The sequence below is a fragment of the Jaculus jaculus genome, chromosome 6 (genome assembly GCF_020740685.1).
Source record: "Jaculus jaculus isolate mJacJac1 chromosome 6, mJacJac1.mat.Y.cur, whole genome shotgun sequence".
NCBI classification, from domain to species: domain Eukaryota; kingdom Metazoa; phylum Chordata; class Mammalia; order Rodentia; family Dipodidae; genus Jaculus; species Jaculus jaculus.
In genome coordinates, this window is record NC_059107.1 from 116,379,884 (window position 1) to 116,400,740 (window position 20,857).

The 20,857-nt window shown below is 35.8% G+C and overlaps 1 protein-coding gene across 1 annotated transcript in view; it reads left to right on the forward strand.

Annotated features, from left to right (window-relative positions):
- Trhde (thyrotropin releasing hormone degrading enzyme) overlaps positions 1–20,857 on the forward strand; it is a 441,021-nt gene that overhangs the window by 416,252 nt on the left and 3,912 nt on the right. Inside the window, exons 16-18 of the mRNA XM_004650112.2 lie at positions 6,772–6,939; positions 7,917–8,057; positions 15,136–15,217. Coding sequence (XP_004650169.1) covers positions 6,772–6,939; positions 7,917–8,057; positions 15,136–15,217 — 391 coding nt within the window. The remainder of the gene's footprint in view (positions 1–6,771; positions 6,940–7,916; positions 8,058–15,135; positions 15,218–20,857) is intronic.

The window sequence follows — 20,857 nt, forward strand, 5'->3', positions numbered from 1 at the left end:
TACATAGTGAATTCCAGGTCAGCCTGAGCTAGAGTGAGACCCTACCTCAAGAAACTTAAAAAAAAAATAATGAAACTTTTATAAACAATATCACTGGATCTTTTTGAGTATTTTAATTTATAAATTAAATTCTTATTCATTAAAATATCAGCAAACTATGATTTAGTCTCATTCCACCATGACTACACATTGAATATTTGTATACTCATGAAGTTCATAAATTAAAATCTTTACTGCCAAGGTAATCACGTTAGGTGGTGTGGTCTTTGAGTACTATTTGGCCATGAGGATATAAACCTGACAAATGGAGTTAATGCTCTTTTATAGAATGAGTTCAGTGTTTTCCAGCTCTCATTCTGCCATGTCAGTATAAAGGAAGTGAACATGTATGCTACTGTTACTTTCTCATTACTGGATCAAACATCCCACACAGAAGCACCTTATGGGAGGAAAGGGTTTGTTTTATCTTACTGATTCCAGGGGAAGGTTCATTATGGTGAAAAAAAAAACTGACTTACTCCATAACACATCCACATCAGGGAGAGAGAGAGAAAGAGAGAGAGAGAACGAGCAACTAACACCAGCAAGCACAAGTAGCCAGAGCTCAAGCTGGCATACAAAAAACCTAGTAAGGCTAGCCCAGGAACACACCTGCTCTGGCAGGGCTCTGCCTGCTGAACACTAAGCAAGAAGTAGGAACCAAAAGCTAAGGGAGACATACATTTATATTCAAACCACTACAATTTTTTTTTTTCCCAAAGAGAGCTCTCACCTCAATATAACCCTGGAGATAGCCCTGTCACAGATGCCACTCAACAGAACTGTGAGAAATAAATTTCTCTTGTTCATAGGCAACCAAGTTGGCAGTCCTTTGTAATAACAGTTTAAACTAAGATAAGCATCATGATTTCTAAAGCAAGCTTCAAAAGTCTTGAGATAAAATGGTATTCTTTCTCTCTACTTAATTTTTTAAAACATTTACTAACAAAGCTTTTAGTTTTCAGGCATTTTCCCTTAACAAAGTTTAAAGAAGTTGAATATATCACTGAAATATGAAAATAAATGGTTTCATAATGATATACTGAATCTATGGTCTCAAAACTTTATCAGACAAATGAACTCTGTCATAATCCTATATAACTGTGAATGAAATAAAATCCATACTGCAGGTTACACTAATTAGGTAATAATTTCTGCAATGCTACTACTCTAAGGAAGATAAAGGCATTTTATTTTTGGCTGAACATGACCCCATTCATTTCACATGATGGTGGCTTTGAAAGGCTCTTTCACTCTCCATATTTGTAAACCGTACAAGAGAAAAACAATCACAGTTTTCTTTCCCAGCTGATAAAATTCCATTAAAAGGTTTACTTCTGAGGCAGCAGTTAAAAAGAAATGACCGTGGGGATATTCACATCTTCATAAACAATTTTCATGTTCACTAGGAATAGGCCCTTGCTTGCTGTAATCCCAGTGCCTGGTGTCTCTCAGGACTCATTTGTACTGTTCACAACCATGGGTTCTGAGGGTTGCTTAGCTCATGCTTTACAAACAAATGAGCTTTTTTCATTTATTCCTAATGACTTTGGTTTATACAAAGAGATCTTAAATTGTCCCCAGAGCAATCATTTTGCTAAAATGTTATTAGAACATTTTTACAAATTTAGCAACAAAAGGGAATTTCATTAACAACGGAAGTCATTGGGAATTGAGGGAACCTCTAATATTCATTGCTTACCAATCTTGTTTTATTTTCAGTGATGAGGAAAAATGTTCTTGTACACTATACATTGGCTCTTTATCTGGTAATGGGGAAGGAAGATGAGGACCTGATGGAGTGTGAAGATATGCTTTAGAAATTCCAGTATTCTTGATCTAAACAAGCTGTGCCTTGACTCTCTTAGGAACCATATGACATTGTGAAAGTATATACATAGTGTTATATACATAATATAGACATTTGTGAGACAATTGAGGTTTGTACTGAGGATGATTTTTTCCATGCATCATAAACAGTCTCAGATGATATATCAAGTATGTGTGTTTCATGTTCATAAAATGTGATACATCTGATGTGCATAAAGGGATGGCTACTAAGGAGACTGAAAGCTGACCTGAAGTTTGCTGCAAAGCCCTCTTGTAGTTGGTTGCTGCAAATATAGATGCAGAACCTCCTCCTCTTCTATTTAGCTTTGCCTTCAAAGGCCTTCCTAGGACATTGAAGTTAGATTTCCTCAGGGAATTGATTGTCTTATCTACAGCTTTGTTGCTGGATGTGCTTTCAAGATTCCTTTTCATTGTTCTGTTTATTTTCAGCTTGCTAAGTAGTTGCTCTTTAGATACACTGCTAACTGGTGTCCTTTTCAGTCTCCTAGAGGTTGTATTTGATCAAGTCTCAACTCAGTGCTTGAGAACATAATGAATACTTATTGTTGGAAACCCAGTCTTGTCAATACCAACCAGCTCTCAAATATGACTTGATAATATATGCTTACAAGACATACTTAAAAATGGAATGTAGTAGCTTTAATTAGCTGAACTCTCAGAGAATTATATGTTGGATGCATTGGTATAATCTCAGCTCATTGGTTAGGCTAGAGTACTTCATCATGTTGCTCTCTTAAAGGATATACTAATCTTGGATTGGTGTCAGCAAGATTATGAAGTGGGTAACTCCTGATCTCCTTCCTTCACAAATTTACTAATTTGTCAATTAATGGCTGTATCCCCTTGGTGCTTTATCCAGAAACTCACTGAAAGATGGGGAATGTGAAGTCAGACTTCTCAAAACCAGTGAGCACTTACACTCACTAAAATGTCTACCCTCTGACATAACATTGCAAGGTCAAGAAGAGAGGTCTTAGGTTCTACTTACTGAGAGTGGGGAAAAGATTGGTTCATGCATGCAGCACTCCTACTTTTCCATGCCGCCATTTTGCCTCCTCTGGGGTTCTAAATCCTGGCACATGGTATCCACCTGGTGGAAAATGGAGATGACTACTTGTGTTCCTCAGACCACATGTTATCCATTCGCTCAGCAGAGTAAGCAGATGAAAAATCTAGTATTCCACTACCTCCAAGAAATGGAAATATTTGATCTCTAATATGTGTCAAGTGTTCCCACTTCTCTAGCACTGCCCAGAGCACTAGTTTCTGCTTCATCCATCTTGGAACCCTCACAGGTCTAGCATGGTCTAGATACCTAAGAGAGGGCAAAGGTGACAGTTTAGATAAGAAGATGCAAACAAAATTCCCTACTATTCATCACAGAGCAAATTTGGGGCTACTACAGTTGCTCACTTCGTACTGGAGAGGAGAAGAGTTGATTTGTGTAATCAAGCTCTAATTTCCCCGAGATTATCCCAAGAGGTAGCATCTGCTATACTAAATATGTCTGACACAATGCAGCCACCTAGGGGAAAAGAGAGATGGATGTTTGTAGGGCTTCTCCCAATCTCAGTGCAGAGGAAGCAGACAAAATTCACAGCTGCCTGCTTCTGTCTTGGAGTAATGGTTAGTAGAGGCACTGGGAGGCTCTAATCAGGCTGATTGGTGAGGCTTTTCTCTTCTATGAGGCTGGTATGGGACCTGGGGAAATGTCTAAAATACTGACATCCACACATAAAGCAAAGGAAGGAAATCAATAATCAGGCAAAGATGTTGCAAAAGAAGAAATGAATCTCCAGAAACTGATCTTAATGAGACAGCCTTATATGACTACCTGATAGTTCAAAATAACTCCCACAATGGTACTCATTGAAGTTGAGAGAAAATGTAATCAAAAGTAAGAATTTCAACAGATTAAAAAATATTTCAAAGTAACAACTGATTGTGGACATATGTAACACAGTCACTCAACTAACCAATTCATTTGAAGGGTTCAAGAGCAGGCTGAGTCATGCAGGAGGCTCAGCAAACTCACACAGATGACTGGAAATGATTGAGTTATGGAAGAAAAAGAGGACTGTAAGGAGAAAAGAAACCTTAAGAGTCTTATAGCTGACCAATACAAATTTGAAGGAAGTCTAAAAGAAATAGGTAGAGAGAAGGGACCAAGAAACTATCAAAAGCTAAATCTTAAATCAGTAAAAAGAATTCAATATCTAGATCCAAGGACACTAACTACAAAGATTCAAAACAAAACAACAACAAAAAAACTATACCAAGGTACATTATAACCATCATAATCAATCATCCCTAAACTGAAAAAGGCAGAAAAAAGCATTCAAGTAAATAACATTTTCCAATTACTGTATAGTTTCTATGATGTAAAATATCCCTTATCAGAAGAAAGCCTTTTCTGCTTCAAAGTACAGTTGATACGGATGTTATCATGCCAACTAGATGTAGATGAAAATAATAATTCAGATACAAACTATAATAGAAATAAAACCAAGGACTAATTATTGCACAAACCATTACAACAAATGTTCCTCTAATCCATGTGTAAGAACTTGAAATAGCCAAACTATTTGTTCATTTGTACATATGTTTTACATAGCTCAGCCATTCCAGCCAATAGAAGCCAACAGAATGATAAATGGTTGGTCTTTGTTAAGGTCTATTAAATGTGGCATTCATGAAATTTCAGTGGAACATAGTTTAATATATGATGCTACCTTTTTTTCTTTTCTATATTTATATGTGCCTTTTCCATGTGAAACATAATGTTGGGACTGCTTCTGTAACAATGGAAAACCTTATTCCCTGGGTTCTCTCCCTATCTTCTTATTGGTCCATTAATATCTCAATAAATTTCTCTTGTAAATTATTGTTGGGCTGGAGAGATGGCTTAGCAGTTAAGGCGTGCTCTCTCTCATTCTCTTTCTTCCTTATTCTCTCTCAAATAAATAAAATATTTATTTTAATGTTGTTAATATGTCTGATTTTAAGAAGATTATTTAGTTGGTGATTCGGTCTTCTCAGGAAATATGTTATTATTTTTTTCTTTCAAGGTTCTTTATCAATCTCTCAGCCAAACAATGTAATGTTGTCCTTTACATCCTATAGTATTTAAGAATATACTCTTACAGGTGTGCATTTGTTGAAGTAAATGAAAGTGGAACAACTGTGTTCCAAGATTGTATCTAATAGGGATGAGTACTGTTTTCAAAATGTAGTAGCAATTCTCCATTGTGAATGCAGGCAGTGCCCTGTGGCCAGCTGGTCATGAATGGAAGGAACACAATCATGTCATCAACTATTGGAATAGGTTTTTGCTGTTATGGGTTTGGTTGTCCTCAGGTGGAAAACATGAAAGAGCTGTAATAGACTGTAGTTATGCTCCCCACTCTTTTCACAAGTAAAGTAAACACATATCTGCCTTCTAATAACAAATTTTAATAAGCAAAGTAACCTTTCTTCAAGTACTTAAATGACTTACTTGAAAAGGTAGAATAGTACAAGTGTAGCCTTTTCTGGGAACCATGAATTTTGCATAGCACTTCTCACATTTCTACTCATCTTTATGACATCCTGTGTCTAGCCCTACTTAGTAGTATAGCATAGTGAAATTCAGATAATCATACTGGTAGTTACACACATACACTTGTTTCTGTTTTCCCAGTAGTGTTTTAGCCATATGCATTCTAAATCTTTAAAAGGCATTTTTACCCAAAGAAAACAACCTATGATATTACTGACATTCAAATTATTAATGGGAAAATTTAATAATAAGCCAATGAGTATTGCAAAAAGAACAATTACATTTTAAACTTCTTTTTAAAGTATTAGACTACTCCATCTGAGAAGAATTTTAAAGTCAGTAATTGTGGAGTATACCCTAGTATGTGTAGCAATAATGCTTAGTAAAAACACTGCTGTGGCAGAGTAGACTTGAACATTTGTAATTTATGTATAGCCATGTCTATTAGTAAACAACCACTCTAACTTTTTCCATTCCAATTATATTATTTCAGAGTCAGATACTTTTGGTATATTTTTTTAAACTCTTGAAAAATTTATTTACTTATTTGAGAGAGAGGCAAAGAGAAAGAGAGATAGAGAGAGACAGAGAGAGAGAGAGAGAGAATAGGTATGCCAGGACCCCCAGCCACTTCAAACTAACTCCAGACACATGCATCACCTTGTGCATCCAGTTTATGTGGGTACCGGGGAATCAAATTGGGTCATTAGGCAATGCAGGCAATTCCTTTAACCACTGAGCAATCTCTCCAGCCCAGTTTTATATGCTATAATAGCAATTTTTAGAAATATATGGGAAGGACTTTCTATTTTCTCATATGTTTTTGCTTAAGCTTTATTATCTACTTGATATTAAATTTATAGACTAAATTTATGACATTTGAGAAAATTAGCTTTAAGAAACATTACCTAAAAATTAGAAAAGAGAATGGTTGTTTTATCCAAATAAATTAGTCACCTAGTTCTAGTGTTGTCATTTTGGTGTATATTATGCATGAGAGCAAAATATTTAGATAATAAGTTTATTAATGTTGTTGAAATAATAAAGTACCTTGCTTTTTGTTCCTTAATGAAGACTTTGTTGCTATTTTATTTGAATATAATTTCAAGAGTAGAAACAAAAATTGAAATTCAAAACTTCCTTTGAATAAGACATTATTCTCCTATTCAATCTATTAATATGTTTGAATAGTATTACTACCTAGTATTGTTCTCTTTCAGGAAAAAACATAATTTAAAAATCATCTTTTTTAAAACATTGACTGTATCAGAGCAACATCTGTCTTTCTTTTCAAAACCATGAAATCTTAATTAACAGAAAACCACCATGGGTTGCTTCTCTAGAATACCACTAAATGTTAGAGACATCGTCTACTGTACAGGAGTGTCCCTGCTGGATGAGGATGTCTGGGAGTTCATATGGATGAAATTCCACTCCACTACAGCGGTTTCTGAAAAGAAGATATTACTGGAGGCTTTAACTTGCAGTGATGACAGAAATTTATTAAATAGGTGGGTCCATTAGTTTTCTAAGTGAATTTTTGATAGGATAGTATTTCTGTTCATCATACTGATCTGAAGTTAATCATAGTTTTTGTTTCTGTTTTTTGAGGTAGGTTTTAACTCTAGCTCAGGCTGACCTGGAAATCACTATGTAGTCTTAGGGTGGCCTCAAACTCATGGTGATCTTCCTACCTCTGTCTCTTGAGTGCTGTGATTAAAGGCATGCACCACAACGCCTGGCTTGGACTTAGTTTTTTGAATATGTGACATTCTAAGATATACCACTATCTATGGAGAAGGAAACCTGCATTTAATATGAGTAAAGAGACTTGAATTTAGAGACATCTTTGTTTACAGCTAATTACTTTAGAAATTGTACATACATGAGAAAAATATCTCATCATAAAAGGAGACACTGTTAAGAATTTTAAAATGTAATTTGGGCCATCAAATCAGCATTGCAATTTCCCCTTACAACAGGTATTTTTAGAATTTAATTTGTGTATTTAATGAAAATTCTATGAGTTAACCTTTTCATTGATTTTAATTTTATTTTTGTAATTTATTGGTATATTTCTATTTGAGGGTACATTTTAAAGGAACAGTGATAAACTGGGCATTTGGCAGGCCACATACATTTTTAATTGAGAATTTTAATACATGAACATACTGTAATTTGATCATAACCCTTCCCATTACCCTCTCATATTCCCTTTCCCCTCCTCCATTTCACTGAACACTCTCTTCTGTTTAAGTATTTTTGTCTCCTTTAATGTTTCACATTTTCCTCTTCTCATCATTTATGTGGAACTATTAATGTAGCCTTCAGAATTTTATAAACAAAAATAATTCAGTAAATATATATTAGGAATGCTGTTTTGATTATTTTTTTTGAAGAACATGACAAAGTAAGACATGTACTTTCATTAAGATAGTAAAATGTCTGTTATTAGAATAAACTTTTCCCCACAATTTGGCTCATTTAGGCTTCTAAATCTGTCACTGAATTCTGAGGTGGTTCTGGATCAAGATGCAATCGATGTCATCATCCACGTGGCTCGAAATCCACATGGTCGAGACCTTGCCTGGAAGTTTTTCAGAGACAAATGGAAGATATTAAATACCAGGTATGAAGAAATTCATTGAAAATTAAATGAAAACTGACATTTGAGGAACAGATACCCAATATTTTTTTGTTAGAACTAAGATCCAAATGATAAAATTAGACTTTAAAATATTCAAAGTGAGTGTTGTCACGTCTTGAAACTTATGATCCTTCTAACAATTCTACACCTTTCCTCATTTAGTAAAGATTGATAACCCCAGTTAATGTAGAAAGAGGGAAGGAGTACAAGATATTTAGCAGAGCAGCTTTTTAGGAAAATTAAACTGTCCAAAGCTGAAGAAATAATACTATGAAACTTGTGTATTTTACATATATTATAAAAATGCTTTATAATATATGTAAGTATCAGGTATGAGTACTATTATAATAAGAAGCCATTTACTTCTGTGGAATTGTTTTAAATTCTCTTTAAATTTAAATATTGTCCAATACACAAATAAAATCATGACATTGAGAAACATTAATCATTGTATGATTCCATTTGCAGTAGAATTAATTTCCAGGTTATCTTGTTTCATGATGAGAATTCTTTAGCTTCAATTTTAGAAAATACTTCATTATGTATTTAAATATATTATAATGAATGCTAATTTATTATCCTGATAATCTCTATGGCATTTTAGAATTAAATTTATTATAAAGCAAGTAAATACTGCATGCTATTCTCAAATACAAATTTTACCAAAGAGTCAGCAGAACTTCCATTCTGCTCTAAAAACTGGTATGAAAGATATTATGATTAAGTACACCTTTTACCAGTCACTCTTCTACAACAACTTCAGCTGCACAGATGTGTCCTGTTCAGACACATTTCTGTCTACAAATATCTTAGTATTACAATGCAGTGATATTTTCAGTTGAAACTTAGAATGATTGCAAGATTAGAGCTTCTTGCTGTTGTGCTTATAATGAGTCATGTAGTAGGCCGCTAAGAGGAAATTAACACGAATGAACATTTCAGTATAAAATATGTCAAATATCTACCAACCAATAATTCTTTAATTTTTCAGAACTGAGTTCAGTGGAATTTATCTGTAGACACATATAGCTTAATTCCTCTCCCCAGTGTTCATTGACTAGTATGCTCTTTTGTCTCTTTGAGAATTTTTATGATCACGATGCCAAAGATAGAAAGTGACGTTTCTCTGTTTACATGCAATAATGTTTTTTTATTCACAAAGGCGAGTGTCCTCTTTGTATGCTCCTCCTCCACAGGTCTTGAATGTTGGGGAACATGGGGTCCCTGACCAAGGTGCTATCCTCTTCTCACCCTATATGCTCTTTCTGGTGTTACTTTTCATCTATCTTATGGTTTATACCACACATAAACTATATGTGTAACTCACATTATATCTGGCTGTCACCCTATGATAGAAACACTTCTTTTGAGGTCCTCTATTAAAATATACCTGCTAAGTTAAAGCCATCATATCCCCCTTATCTTCCTTTCCTTGAATTGAATCATATAGCCATTAAATTGCTCAAGACACACACATGGAAGTCTATGTATGCATCCTCTTTCCCCTTGACATATATAATATTAGTCTTAACATCTTCTCACTTTAACAATTGCATCGTATTTCTGTACCACTTCCCTAGTAGAAACTTTTGTCTTCTCTGGTACTCTCAGCATAGACTTCTGTCATCCTACATCTGAGATGTCACTTAGCATTATACACATTATACACTTCTCCCCCCCAAAAAAAAACTTCTAAAAATAAAAGCATTATATTAATGATATATCAGTGCTGTGAAATTTTCAGGATTCTGTGCATAGAAGTTCACTGGGGATATAGGTCTATAGCTTTCTTTTCTTCTTGTATTTCCATCTGGTTTTGGTATTATGGTGATGCTAGCTTCATAGAAAGAGTTAGGGAACATTTCCTGTTCTCCAATTATATGAATAAAACTTGAGAAAAAGTGGTTTCAGTTCTTCAGTGAAGGTTTGGTAGAATTTGGCTGAAAAATCTATCAAGTTCTGGGCTTTTCCTTTTGGGGAGGCTTTGGGTAACATTTTCAAATTCAGTGATGTAATAGGTTTGTTTAAAAGATTTATCTGCTCAGAATTTAGTTTTGGTAGGTGGTATGTGTCTAGAAAATCAACCATTTCTCCTGTGTTACCTAATTTTGTGGAGTAGAAATTTTGGAAATATGTCCTGATGATTCTTACAATTTCATTGATATCTGTTGTGATCTCTCCCTTTTCATTTCTAATTTTGCTAAATTTATACTTCTCTGTTTTCATTTGATCAAATTGACAAGGACTTTATCAATCTTGTTTACTTTTCAAGGAATAAGTTCTTCATTTCATCAATTTTCTTAATGTTTTCTTAGTTTCCAATTCATTAAGTTCTGATGTGACCTCAAATATTTTGTTTCATCTGGAATTCCTACGGTTTGATTGTTCTTGTTTGTCTAATACTTTTAGATGGATGGTAACATTATTAATTTCACATTTCTCTGTCTTTGTTATGAGGTATTTAGTGCTATGAAATTTCTCCTTAGGACTGCTTTCATTGTGTCCCATAAGTTGTAGTGTATTGTATTTTCATCATCATTCAGTCCTATAAATTTTACTATTTCATTTTTATTTCTTCCATGTCTCATTCATTATTTAATCTTTAATAGCATGTCTTATAGTCTCCCAGAGCTGCTCTAATTTCTGCTCTTCTGTTAATTTCTAGCTTTAATACGTTGTGTTTAGATATGATGCAGGAAGTTACATCAATTTTCCTGAGTTTATGGAGGCATACTCTATGCCCTAATATATAATCTACCTTGGAGAAGGTTCTATGGGGTTGCTGAGAAGAATGTTTATTTAGGTCGATGGTGTTGTTAAGCTCTATTATTGTCCTGTTGATTTTCTGCTTGGATGATCTGTCTATTGATGATTGGGGGATATTAAGTCCCCTTACAATAATGATATTGGGAGTCATTTCTGTTTTCTTGTCAAGTAGGTCTTATTTTTATAAAATGTTGCACACCTACATTCAGTGCATATAGATTTATGATTGTGATGTCCTCTTTTTGGATCATTCCCTTAATGAGTGAAAAGTGACCTTTTTGTCCTTTTTTATTACTTTTCGTTTGAAGTCTGTCAGATATCAATATAGCCACACATGCTTGTTTCTTATTTTGATTTGCTTGGAAAATCATTTTCCATCCTTTCACCTTGAGGAGGTGTTGATATCTATGTGGTGAGGTGGGTTTCTTGAAGGCAGCACATAGAACAGTGCATATTTCTGATCCACCCTTTTAACTTTCATGGGTGAGCTAAGACCATTAATAGTTAAGGTTATAACTGTGAGGTTTGATTAAATCTCTGCCATGTTGGAGGATTTTGGGGGTTTGTTGCTTTCTTGGGCTTTGTACGTTTTCATGCCTGCTCTAGTTTTGGTTATTGTGTTCCTCTTGTGGGCTCTTGAAGTTGGTTGTTTGATTCTTCTGTGTAGAGTATTCACTGCAGGTTTGGATTTCTGTTCATGTAATCATACAGCTAGTTTTCATCATGGAAAATTTTCTTTTCACCATTCATTATGAGTGATACTTTAGCCACATACAGAAGACTTTTTTTTGTTTGTTTGTTTGTTTGTTTTGAGGTAGGGTCTCACTCTAGCTTAGGCTGACCTGGAATTCACTGTGTTGTCTCGGGGTGACCTCAAATTCATGGTGATCCTCCTAACTCTGCCTCCCGAGTGCTGGGATTAAAGACATGTACCACCACACCCAGTGACGTTGTTTTATGAGACATTGAAATGCTCCATTCTAAGGCTTTCTGGCTTTAAGGGTTTCCACTGAGGTAATTCTGATGGAATTGCATTTGCATGTAATGATTTGTTTCTTGCGGCTTTTAGCATTTTCTCTTCATTTTCATTGTTTAGCGTTTTAACTATGATGTGCCTTGGAGAGTTTTTTCTTTGGGGAGTCTGCTGTTCTGTGACCTTTTTGTAACTGGATGGGCCTCTCTTTTGAGAAAATGGGAACATTTCCTTCAATAATTTTGTTGACCATGTTCTTCATGCCTTTGGCATGAATTTCTTCCATTTCTGGTATAACCATGATCCAAATGTTTGGTTGTTTTAGAGTATCTCACAATTCCCTCACATTCTGTTTGAATGATTTTTTTTTAAGTTATCATAGTTTTTGGACTCCTTAACAATATCTTAAGTCTTGTCTTCCAGATCTTAGGTTCTGTTCTTCACATGAGGGTTTCTAGAGAGGATTTTATAAGGTCTATTTGATTTTGTTTTCTGTTGCATTTTCCTGTATCATAACCATCCCTTTGTTGAGTTCTAATTTCAGGTGTTTGATTTTCTTGATGCTTCATAAACTTTATTCTTTAACTTAATCATATCTTTATTAATCCTAGTCAGCTGGTCATTGATATCCTCTATATTTTTACTCACATTCAATTCATTTTTCTCTTTTGAAGTCTCTCTCTAGATTTGTTTGAGACCCTATCTCACAGTGGCCTCAAACTCATGGTGATCTTCCTACCTCTGCCTCCTGAGTGCTGAGATTAAAGGCATGCACCATTACACTTCAGTCAAATATTATTATTTATTTATTTACAAGCAGAGAAAGAGAATGAATATGGGCACACCAAGGCCTCTAGCCACTACAAACCAACTCTAGATATGAGTGCCACTTTGTGCATCTGGCTTAATGTAGGTACAGGACAATCAAACCCAGGTCTTTAGATTTTGCAGGCAAGTACCTTAACCATTGAGCTATCTCTTCAGCCCCTTGGTTTTGTTTTCTTAAGTTAAGCCTAATGACATAAGCTGTGTGTTGTAAGATATGATTCCATACATTTCATTTATGCAATTGTTAGTTTTTTTTGATAATTTGCTTCCATCTCAGTGATTCACTTAGTCAGGGTCACATATCTTATTGTGGTTTCATTTGGGGATTCTATTTCTATTGTCTCCTCTATGTTTTTATTTAAGACTTTTATTGTGAGACTACTCAGTCAGGGAGAGTTCTAAGGTTTTTTTCCTTTGTTTTTGTTTTTGTTTTTTTTTTCTTTTTTGTGTGTGTGTGTGTGTTGGAGGGAAGATCTACCCTTCTGGGGTAAAAGTCTTGTTTTACTAAGAAGAAAGCAAGGATTTGGCATTGTAGGATCTTCAGTAAGTGCTCTGTTTTAGATTGGAACTGGCTTGGAGTAGGATGCCATTGTATCCACAGATACACATAAGTTGTGACCATTGCAAGTACAATCAGCCATAAGATCATTGGACACCAGGACAGAGGCTTGGCAGTTTGGGTAATCCGGTGTGATGTGTTATCACCAAGCTTGAAAAAGTTGTTGGAATTTCCTGTATGGGGTCCCAAACATGCCTACAATCAGCACTTCTAACCCACCTTTTGCTAGGCCCCAAACATGCTGGCAGTCCTCCTCTGATCTGAGCTTACAGGCCCCAATCAAGCATTCACCTCACCCAGTCCCAGTGCCTAGGTCCCAAACATGCTTGAGTACACCTCACCTGCACCTCATCCCTCCCTATTGCCCCAGGCATACTGGCATCTCACTGTTTTTAGCCACAGGCCCCCAAATTGCTCAGACCCATAACATGCCTGCACTTCATCTAGTCCCTGTGCATAGGTCCCAAGTAGGCCTGCATGTCTCCTGGTCTGAGTACACAGGCCCCAAGCCAGGCTTCACCTCACTGGCTCAAAGCACAGAGGCCCTAACATGCAAACAATTTACTGGGTTCCATCACCAGGCCCCAGGCATGCTGATATCTCAGTCCATCCTAGCAGCCAATCAACAAACATGCCTAACCCTTTCTGGATCTCTGCTTTTTATATTGTTGCTTTTATTGTGTTTTCTTTTGGTCTTTAGACAGGTATGGCTTTATAGCCCTGGCTACCTTGGAACTCAGTACTAGATAAAGCTGAACTTGAATTTGTGGCAATCCCCCTTCCTCTACTTCCTGAGTCTTAGATAGGGATGCATGTTCACACAGGCAGCTTATATTACTGAATGCCTATTTGATTACTTTGCTAACCTGCTTATTTCCCATAGAACAGTTCAATTGTTAACTTGCAATAAATTATTGTAGTCATCCCATTTGGCTTTTCACTCTTACAGGATGAGAAAACTAATTCCCCTAGAAAATAAACTGCTAAAGTTCCCACAAGTTAGAGAAGCAGTAAAGAGAATTTTGGAATTATGACTGAACTTTTTCTTCTCCAAACCCAGTGTTATTTTCAGTGTTCTTACTTATCTTGATTCTAAGACTATGGCAGCCTGGGAAAAATTAGTACAGGCAAATCAGTAAAATTACCAATGTTCACTGCTTGTGAGTCATGAGATGGGCACCTGTGTTTATACTATAAGACTACTGTGACTTAAATGAACATCTAGTTATTTTGATTTTCATATCAAAATGTACTTTTGGAAGAAATTTTTTGTTGTTGTTGTTTTTCAAGGTAGGGTCTCACTCTGGTCCAGACTGACCTGGAATTAACTCTGTAGTCTCAGGGTGGCCTTGAACTCATGGCGATCCTCCTACCTCTGCCTCCTGAGTGCTGGGATTAAAGGCGTGCACCACCACGCCCGGCTTTAGAAGAAATTTTTTGAGAAATTTGGCTTAGTTTTTAAAACTGAACTAGGAATATACCAGAGTCTGCTATTATTTAGCCAGGCCACAGATTCTGTGACATGAGGATGGTTCCCAAGTTGGCTTAGCAAGTCCTCTTCCCTCTCTTGCTGTTTTTTTGCCTTTCCATGAGCTTCGTTCCTTTTGACTACAACACTTTAAAAATATATCTTTTTGAATGTTTGGCTTAGAAACAGAACAGTAATTCTTAAATCCAAATTTAGAGCTTTTTCCATTTGAAAAACTTATGTTAGACTACTCTATAATACTCTGAGGAGAACTAGGTGTATTGTAGTATCCCACAGCCATAGATACTTCTCATCCCTTAGAGAAGTGGTCAGGAATGGTCTGAGTTTGGGTATTCTCTGAAAAGCCTGTCAAAAGAAACTTCTGGGGAAAACTTTAAATTTTCACAGCAATATTTCTTAAATTATTACCTATATTGTCATTAAGAGGTATTTTTAATCTTTCAAGGTATGGAGAAGCATTGTTTATGAATTCCAAACTTATCAGTGGCGTTACTGAATTTCTTAATACTGAAGGTGAACTTAAAGAGGTAAATATGTTTGAACTATGTATTTTTCCTTTTTAAAGAAAACATGAGATTATAGATGTACTTTTTATAGGTATTACTAGCATGTGAACCTACATATTATATTTTTTTCAATTCTCTATTGGAAAAAAGTATTTTTATATAATAAGCATCAAATGGCAATGAAATGTGTTGGAGTGTCTGTGAAGATTGTTTGAATATAATGATTTGAAAACTTAGAGGCCCTCCAAAATTCAGTCTTTAATCCAGTCTGTTATTTCTCCACTGATTTTGTGAACCCAGCCCAGAACTCACAGACCAGCAAGCCACCATGCTAGTGACACCATATTTGTACTGAGGACTACAGTTGGTGTAGAGGTATAGAACAGAAGTCTCACTGATGTGTTCAATCCTAGGAAGACAACAGATAAACACTTAACCAGTTGAATGCTACCTAGCCTGTTAAATAGAATGAATTTGTATGTGTGGAAACTAACATATCTAGCAATATACACTGAAAGTAATAGTTTGCTCTATAAGTTACCTTCTTGCTGGGGCAAATCATCTGACCAGAGGCAGCTTATGGAAGGAAAGAAAGTTTTTGTTTTGGCTTACAGTTTGAGGAAATGTTTCATTATGGTGGGGGAAGCATGGCATGCGCAAACAACAGGATATTCACATCTTGTCACTTCAACAGGGAGTAAACAGTATGAGTGAGCTACTACTGTTGAGCACTGGCAAATTGGACTGTACTGTGAGATCACAAAACCTACCCCCACATATATCTTCCAGCAAGGCTCTATCTCCCAAAGGCTCCACCAGAAGAGGATTAAGTACAAGGATTAATCATAAAAATGTGATGCTATGGGGGACATTTTACACTCAAATATTTGCTCAAGATAGTTTGCTTGAGACAGTCACAAATTTATTTTTTTAATGAAAATAAGCTTGATATTTTAAATGAATAATGTTCAGGTCTTATAGGTTGTTGAATAAAAGGATTTTATTTTCTTCCAGGTTTATTTCTCTCAACATTTAACACACATCTCTAGGACATGGATTGACTAAATACTTTGGAAAATATCAAAATGCAGATTTATTTTATTATCATAAGTTAAGCCTGAAGCTTCTACTCCTGTTTCCTCTCCCATTTTCCTGTATAGCATGTAGCTCTTATTTGGCATTGAGAATCCTGGTTTTCTGAGTTATACCTGTTGAAATGCCCGATGATGGCTACAGGAGCTAATCCAATTGAGCAGAATTCCCTTAGAAACATCATTCCGGGCACCCTCTTAGCATATCTAATACCATCCAGTCTCCTGAAGTCCCATGTGCTCCCATGTACTTTCTGGAATTCTGTCACACCATGAGTTGAGTACTGCTGAAGCTCTGTTCTAATGATTTGCATTCAGTCTTTATCCTTGCTATGTGTGTTTCCTACCAAGAAGGATTTTGCTGTGAAATACCACACTTTTTGTTGCTATATTTTTAATGATAGATGGCAAATGTAAAGGCTGGCACAGGCCCATAAATAGCAATTACATAAGCACTTGCTCCCAATTTTTATAACTTAAAAATTATTTTCTTTTTAAAATCTCTCTCTCTCTCTCTCTCTCTCTCTCTCTCTGTGTGTGTGTGTGTGTGTGTGTGTGTGTGTACATGTCAGGGTCTCTTGCCATTGTAAATCAACACCAGACTGTTGGGCCACTTTTTTGTGTCTGGTTTATGTGAGTGGCTTGGGAATTGAACCTGGACATGCAGGCTTATAAACTAGCATCTTTAGCCACTGAATTGTCTTTCCACCCCCTTCTTAGTCTTTAAATTTAGTCCTTTGGTATCATGATTTCTGTATTCAGTGATCTGGGGATACAAGATTGATTTTCCCACAACCTGCAGAGCATTGAAGGGAACAAAAACAAAGACCTCTCCCCTTCCCTGTTGTCTCCTCTCTCTTCCCTTGTATATCTCCCACTAGTCTCTTTTATCCTCTGTCTTCCCATGTCTTTCCTGTCCCTTTTTCTTGCTTTTCTCTTTTTTGGTCTGTCTTTTATATATGCATAGTTTTGATAATGCCAAGGCTATGAAAAACTTTCTTTTAAATGGATATTTAATTGATTTTTGTCACCTATAAACATTTTTGTTTTACATATTTTACTTATACATTTAATTTTATGTATTTAATTTTAACCCTTTTATGTAATTGCCATTTAGATGTTCCAAAGTGTCTCAACATGAAAGGTGAAATTTCAAAACAGAAACTGAATCGTGCCTTTAATTCCATTATCTTCAAAGCAGCTAACTTTACAGTGCAAGCTCTCCTTGGAACTAGTGATGAATCCTTTCACTGTGGAGTTACTTGCTGTCATTTTCTAGCTTAACCACCCTACCCCAGGACTCTCATACTTTGATCATTGAAAATTTGTCTGTAAGAATAAGGAATGCTGGGCTGGAGAGATGGCTTAGTGGTTAAGCGCATGCCTGTGAAGCCTAAGGACCCCGGTTCGAGGCTCAATTCCCCAGGACCCATGTTAGACAGATACACAAGAGGGTGCATGTGTCTGGAGTTCATTTGCAGTGGCTGGAGGCCCTGGCACGCCCATTCTCTCTCTCTCTCTCTCTCTACCTCTTTCTCTCTCTGTCTGTCATTCTCAAATAAATAAATAAAAATAAACAAAAAATTTAAAAAAAGAATAAGGGATGCTATTTTTAGATGGAATAGAGGCTCTAATTTGTTGATTATAACCCCTTTCTTTAAGTAGAAAGAGTTAAACATAATCCAGTTCCATTTTCCTATACCCCAGGAGCCTAATAAACAGAAAATTCAGTGTCTTCCCTTAGGGTATTTTATTTTCTTATTTTGAAGGATCGTTAGATCAAAAGAGGTTTCTGTGAATTCTAAAAAACTTACTTGATATTCTATTCATGTGTGTATCTGTGTGTGCAGATGCACTTGTGTGCACATAGGTGTGGAGACCAGAGGACAGCCTCAGGTGTCATTCCTCTTTTTGAAATTTTTTTGAGGCATGAAGGATCTTCCATTGGCCCAGAGGCTGCCAATTAGTTTAGGCCCCTGGGTTTGAATAATAAGCATGTGTCACCATACCTGGAATTTAGGTGTGTATTAGAGATCCAAACTTATTTTCATGCTTGTGTGGCAAGTACTTTACCCAATGTGCTTTCTCTCTAGCCTCCTTGCAAGATATTTTAATTATCCTTATTATTTTTAGGTTGATTTTGTAGTGAAACTTATATTGTTTTGATGTCTTACCTCACTATATTCTACTACCTGAAACTGGAGTTTCCCTCTATATGGTGTTAGCAGTTTCAAAAATATTCATGAGGCAATTCATCTTTTCCTCAATTGTAAAATAATAGAGGTACAACAAGTTCCTCAAGGAACTTCAGAAGAAGCTTTTGTCATTTTTCCACACGAATTTCCATCAAGCAGTCCTCCCATGTGCCCATTTCTTCTGCCTTTGAAAGCTAATACATAGTACCACCATAGAGGAGCTTGGGTCTTCTACATCCCATTTGCACTCTTATTGCTAAGGATATTTTCCTCATAATAGGACAATCATTAACTCTATTTAAATCTATAGTTAGTAATATTATATTTTGTTCTGCAATTTACTCTTAAAGTACTTTCTTTTATAGGCTGGGCATCTAATATATCCCCAAAATAATATTTTTAAAGTGCTAAAATGGGTATTAACATGTAAATGAACAAACATCCCAGAATTCTCATGCTAAGAAAATCAGAATGCATTGATGTTTACTAAATTTTACTGTGTAAAAGTGATCAAACCTATAGCATTTAAAATTAAATTATGGCATGACGTGAATATCTCGGAAACACAATTAAAATAAAAACAATAGTAATGCTGTACAGAGCTGAAGAGTTGAGAGGACCAGATGCTGAGTGCCTCTATTATCTCAAGCCTCTGCAGGAAGGAAGGCTCTGTCAGCACTACTCACACTGCTGGGGCCTGTGACATGGTGCTCTGGTCACACATTGATCCTAAGAGATGTAGAGAAATAATGTCATATGATCAATTTATGGCAACTGTGGAAAGTGGGCCTGGTGTTCTTTGATCAATAAGCTACCTAAGAGTGACAGGCTCCCTGTGCTAACAAGGGGAATTAGTGAAGGTAAATCATGGTTTAAGAAATGATTCTCTAGAGACCCTTCAGTTATACTGTCTATGATCATTCCTGTGCAAGAGAATCTGACCTTCTATCAATAATAGTTCATAAAGAATTTTCTTTATACATTCAACTGGGTTCATAAAGAAAACCGTCCTCTCCAGAGTTAAAGTTGCCAAAAGGGGCATTGGCCACTCTGACATGAAGTGTCTAGAAATATATGACTATGTTGAACATACTTTAAAAGAAATAGGTATATTTTTGATGGGCATATCATATGCAAATAGAAGCAAAATTACCTATGTTTTGAAATAAACTATAAAATTCAACAGAACAAGATTCATTATTTGTTATTTTATGATAATTGAATATATCTAAACATAAACATGTACATAAAAATAGATGTATCCATGTATTAATGAGCTGAATTTCATAATGTGGCTCAATTATTTCCATTAGACTGTGTGTGTGTGTGTGTGTGTGTGTATGCTGACAGACTGCATGTACTTGAGTACCTAATAGTTGCTGGGATAGGGTGGTCATGTTCTTCAGTGATGGAGCCACTGATAAATTTTTCATTCTCCAGTAAATAACCTCCTGCCCATGCTAATGCCAAGCAACTCTAATTTAACTCTGTGTAATTAATGGGGAAGGAGGTTTTTAGTGTAAGGCGGAAGAAGATGAGAGGGCAATTGAGGGAATAATACTAAAATACATTATATACATTTCTGAAATTAAAAGAAAAGTGAAATGTCCAGCGTATTCCTTATTTTTTATTACTATAAAAATTTTGGGGCTGGAGAGATATCCTAAAGACCCCACTTCGAGGCTCGGTTCCCCAGGTCCCATTTTAGCCAGATGCACAAGGGGCACATGCATCTGGAGTTCGTTTACAGTGGCTGGAAGCCCTGGTGCGCCCATTCTCTCTCTCTCCCTCTATGTGTCTTTCTCTCTGTGTCTGTAGCTCTCAAATAAATAAATAAAAAATGAACAAAAAATATTTTTAAAAAAATGTTGGTCAAATATCAGATTAATATTTAGAACACAAGCAATTGTTAGTTCTACATTGAGTATCTTACGTGTTTATTTTAATACATAGTCAATATTGAAGTTTTGTTAAGGATATGGTTCTGAGATATGTCTATCCATTACCAATGCTTCCAGACACAATTCTGTGTAGGAAAGTAATGATAAACTTTGAGAGAGCCCATCGGTAGCATGTAATCAAAACAGTACTGTTGTAAAGAAACAAAGTTACCCATGAACTGAAATCCAAATAAATTTGAAGAGGTATAATTAACTGCATTGTCGCCCCCGACCCCCCATTTCTCCCGTCCCTAATCTCATCTTGATGTTCTGCATTTCTTTCCTGGCAGCTCCTCCATGTGGCACCCACCCTGTGATGAATCACACTCCACACTAATTACACTACATAATGTTTCTGTGTTACAAGTTGATTTTTTGCATTTGCCTGTTAGTATTGTAATTTTTGGTTGGTTGCCAGTTTCTTAAGACATACAG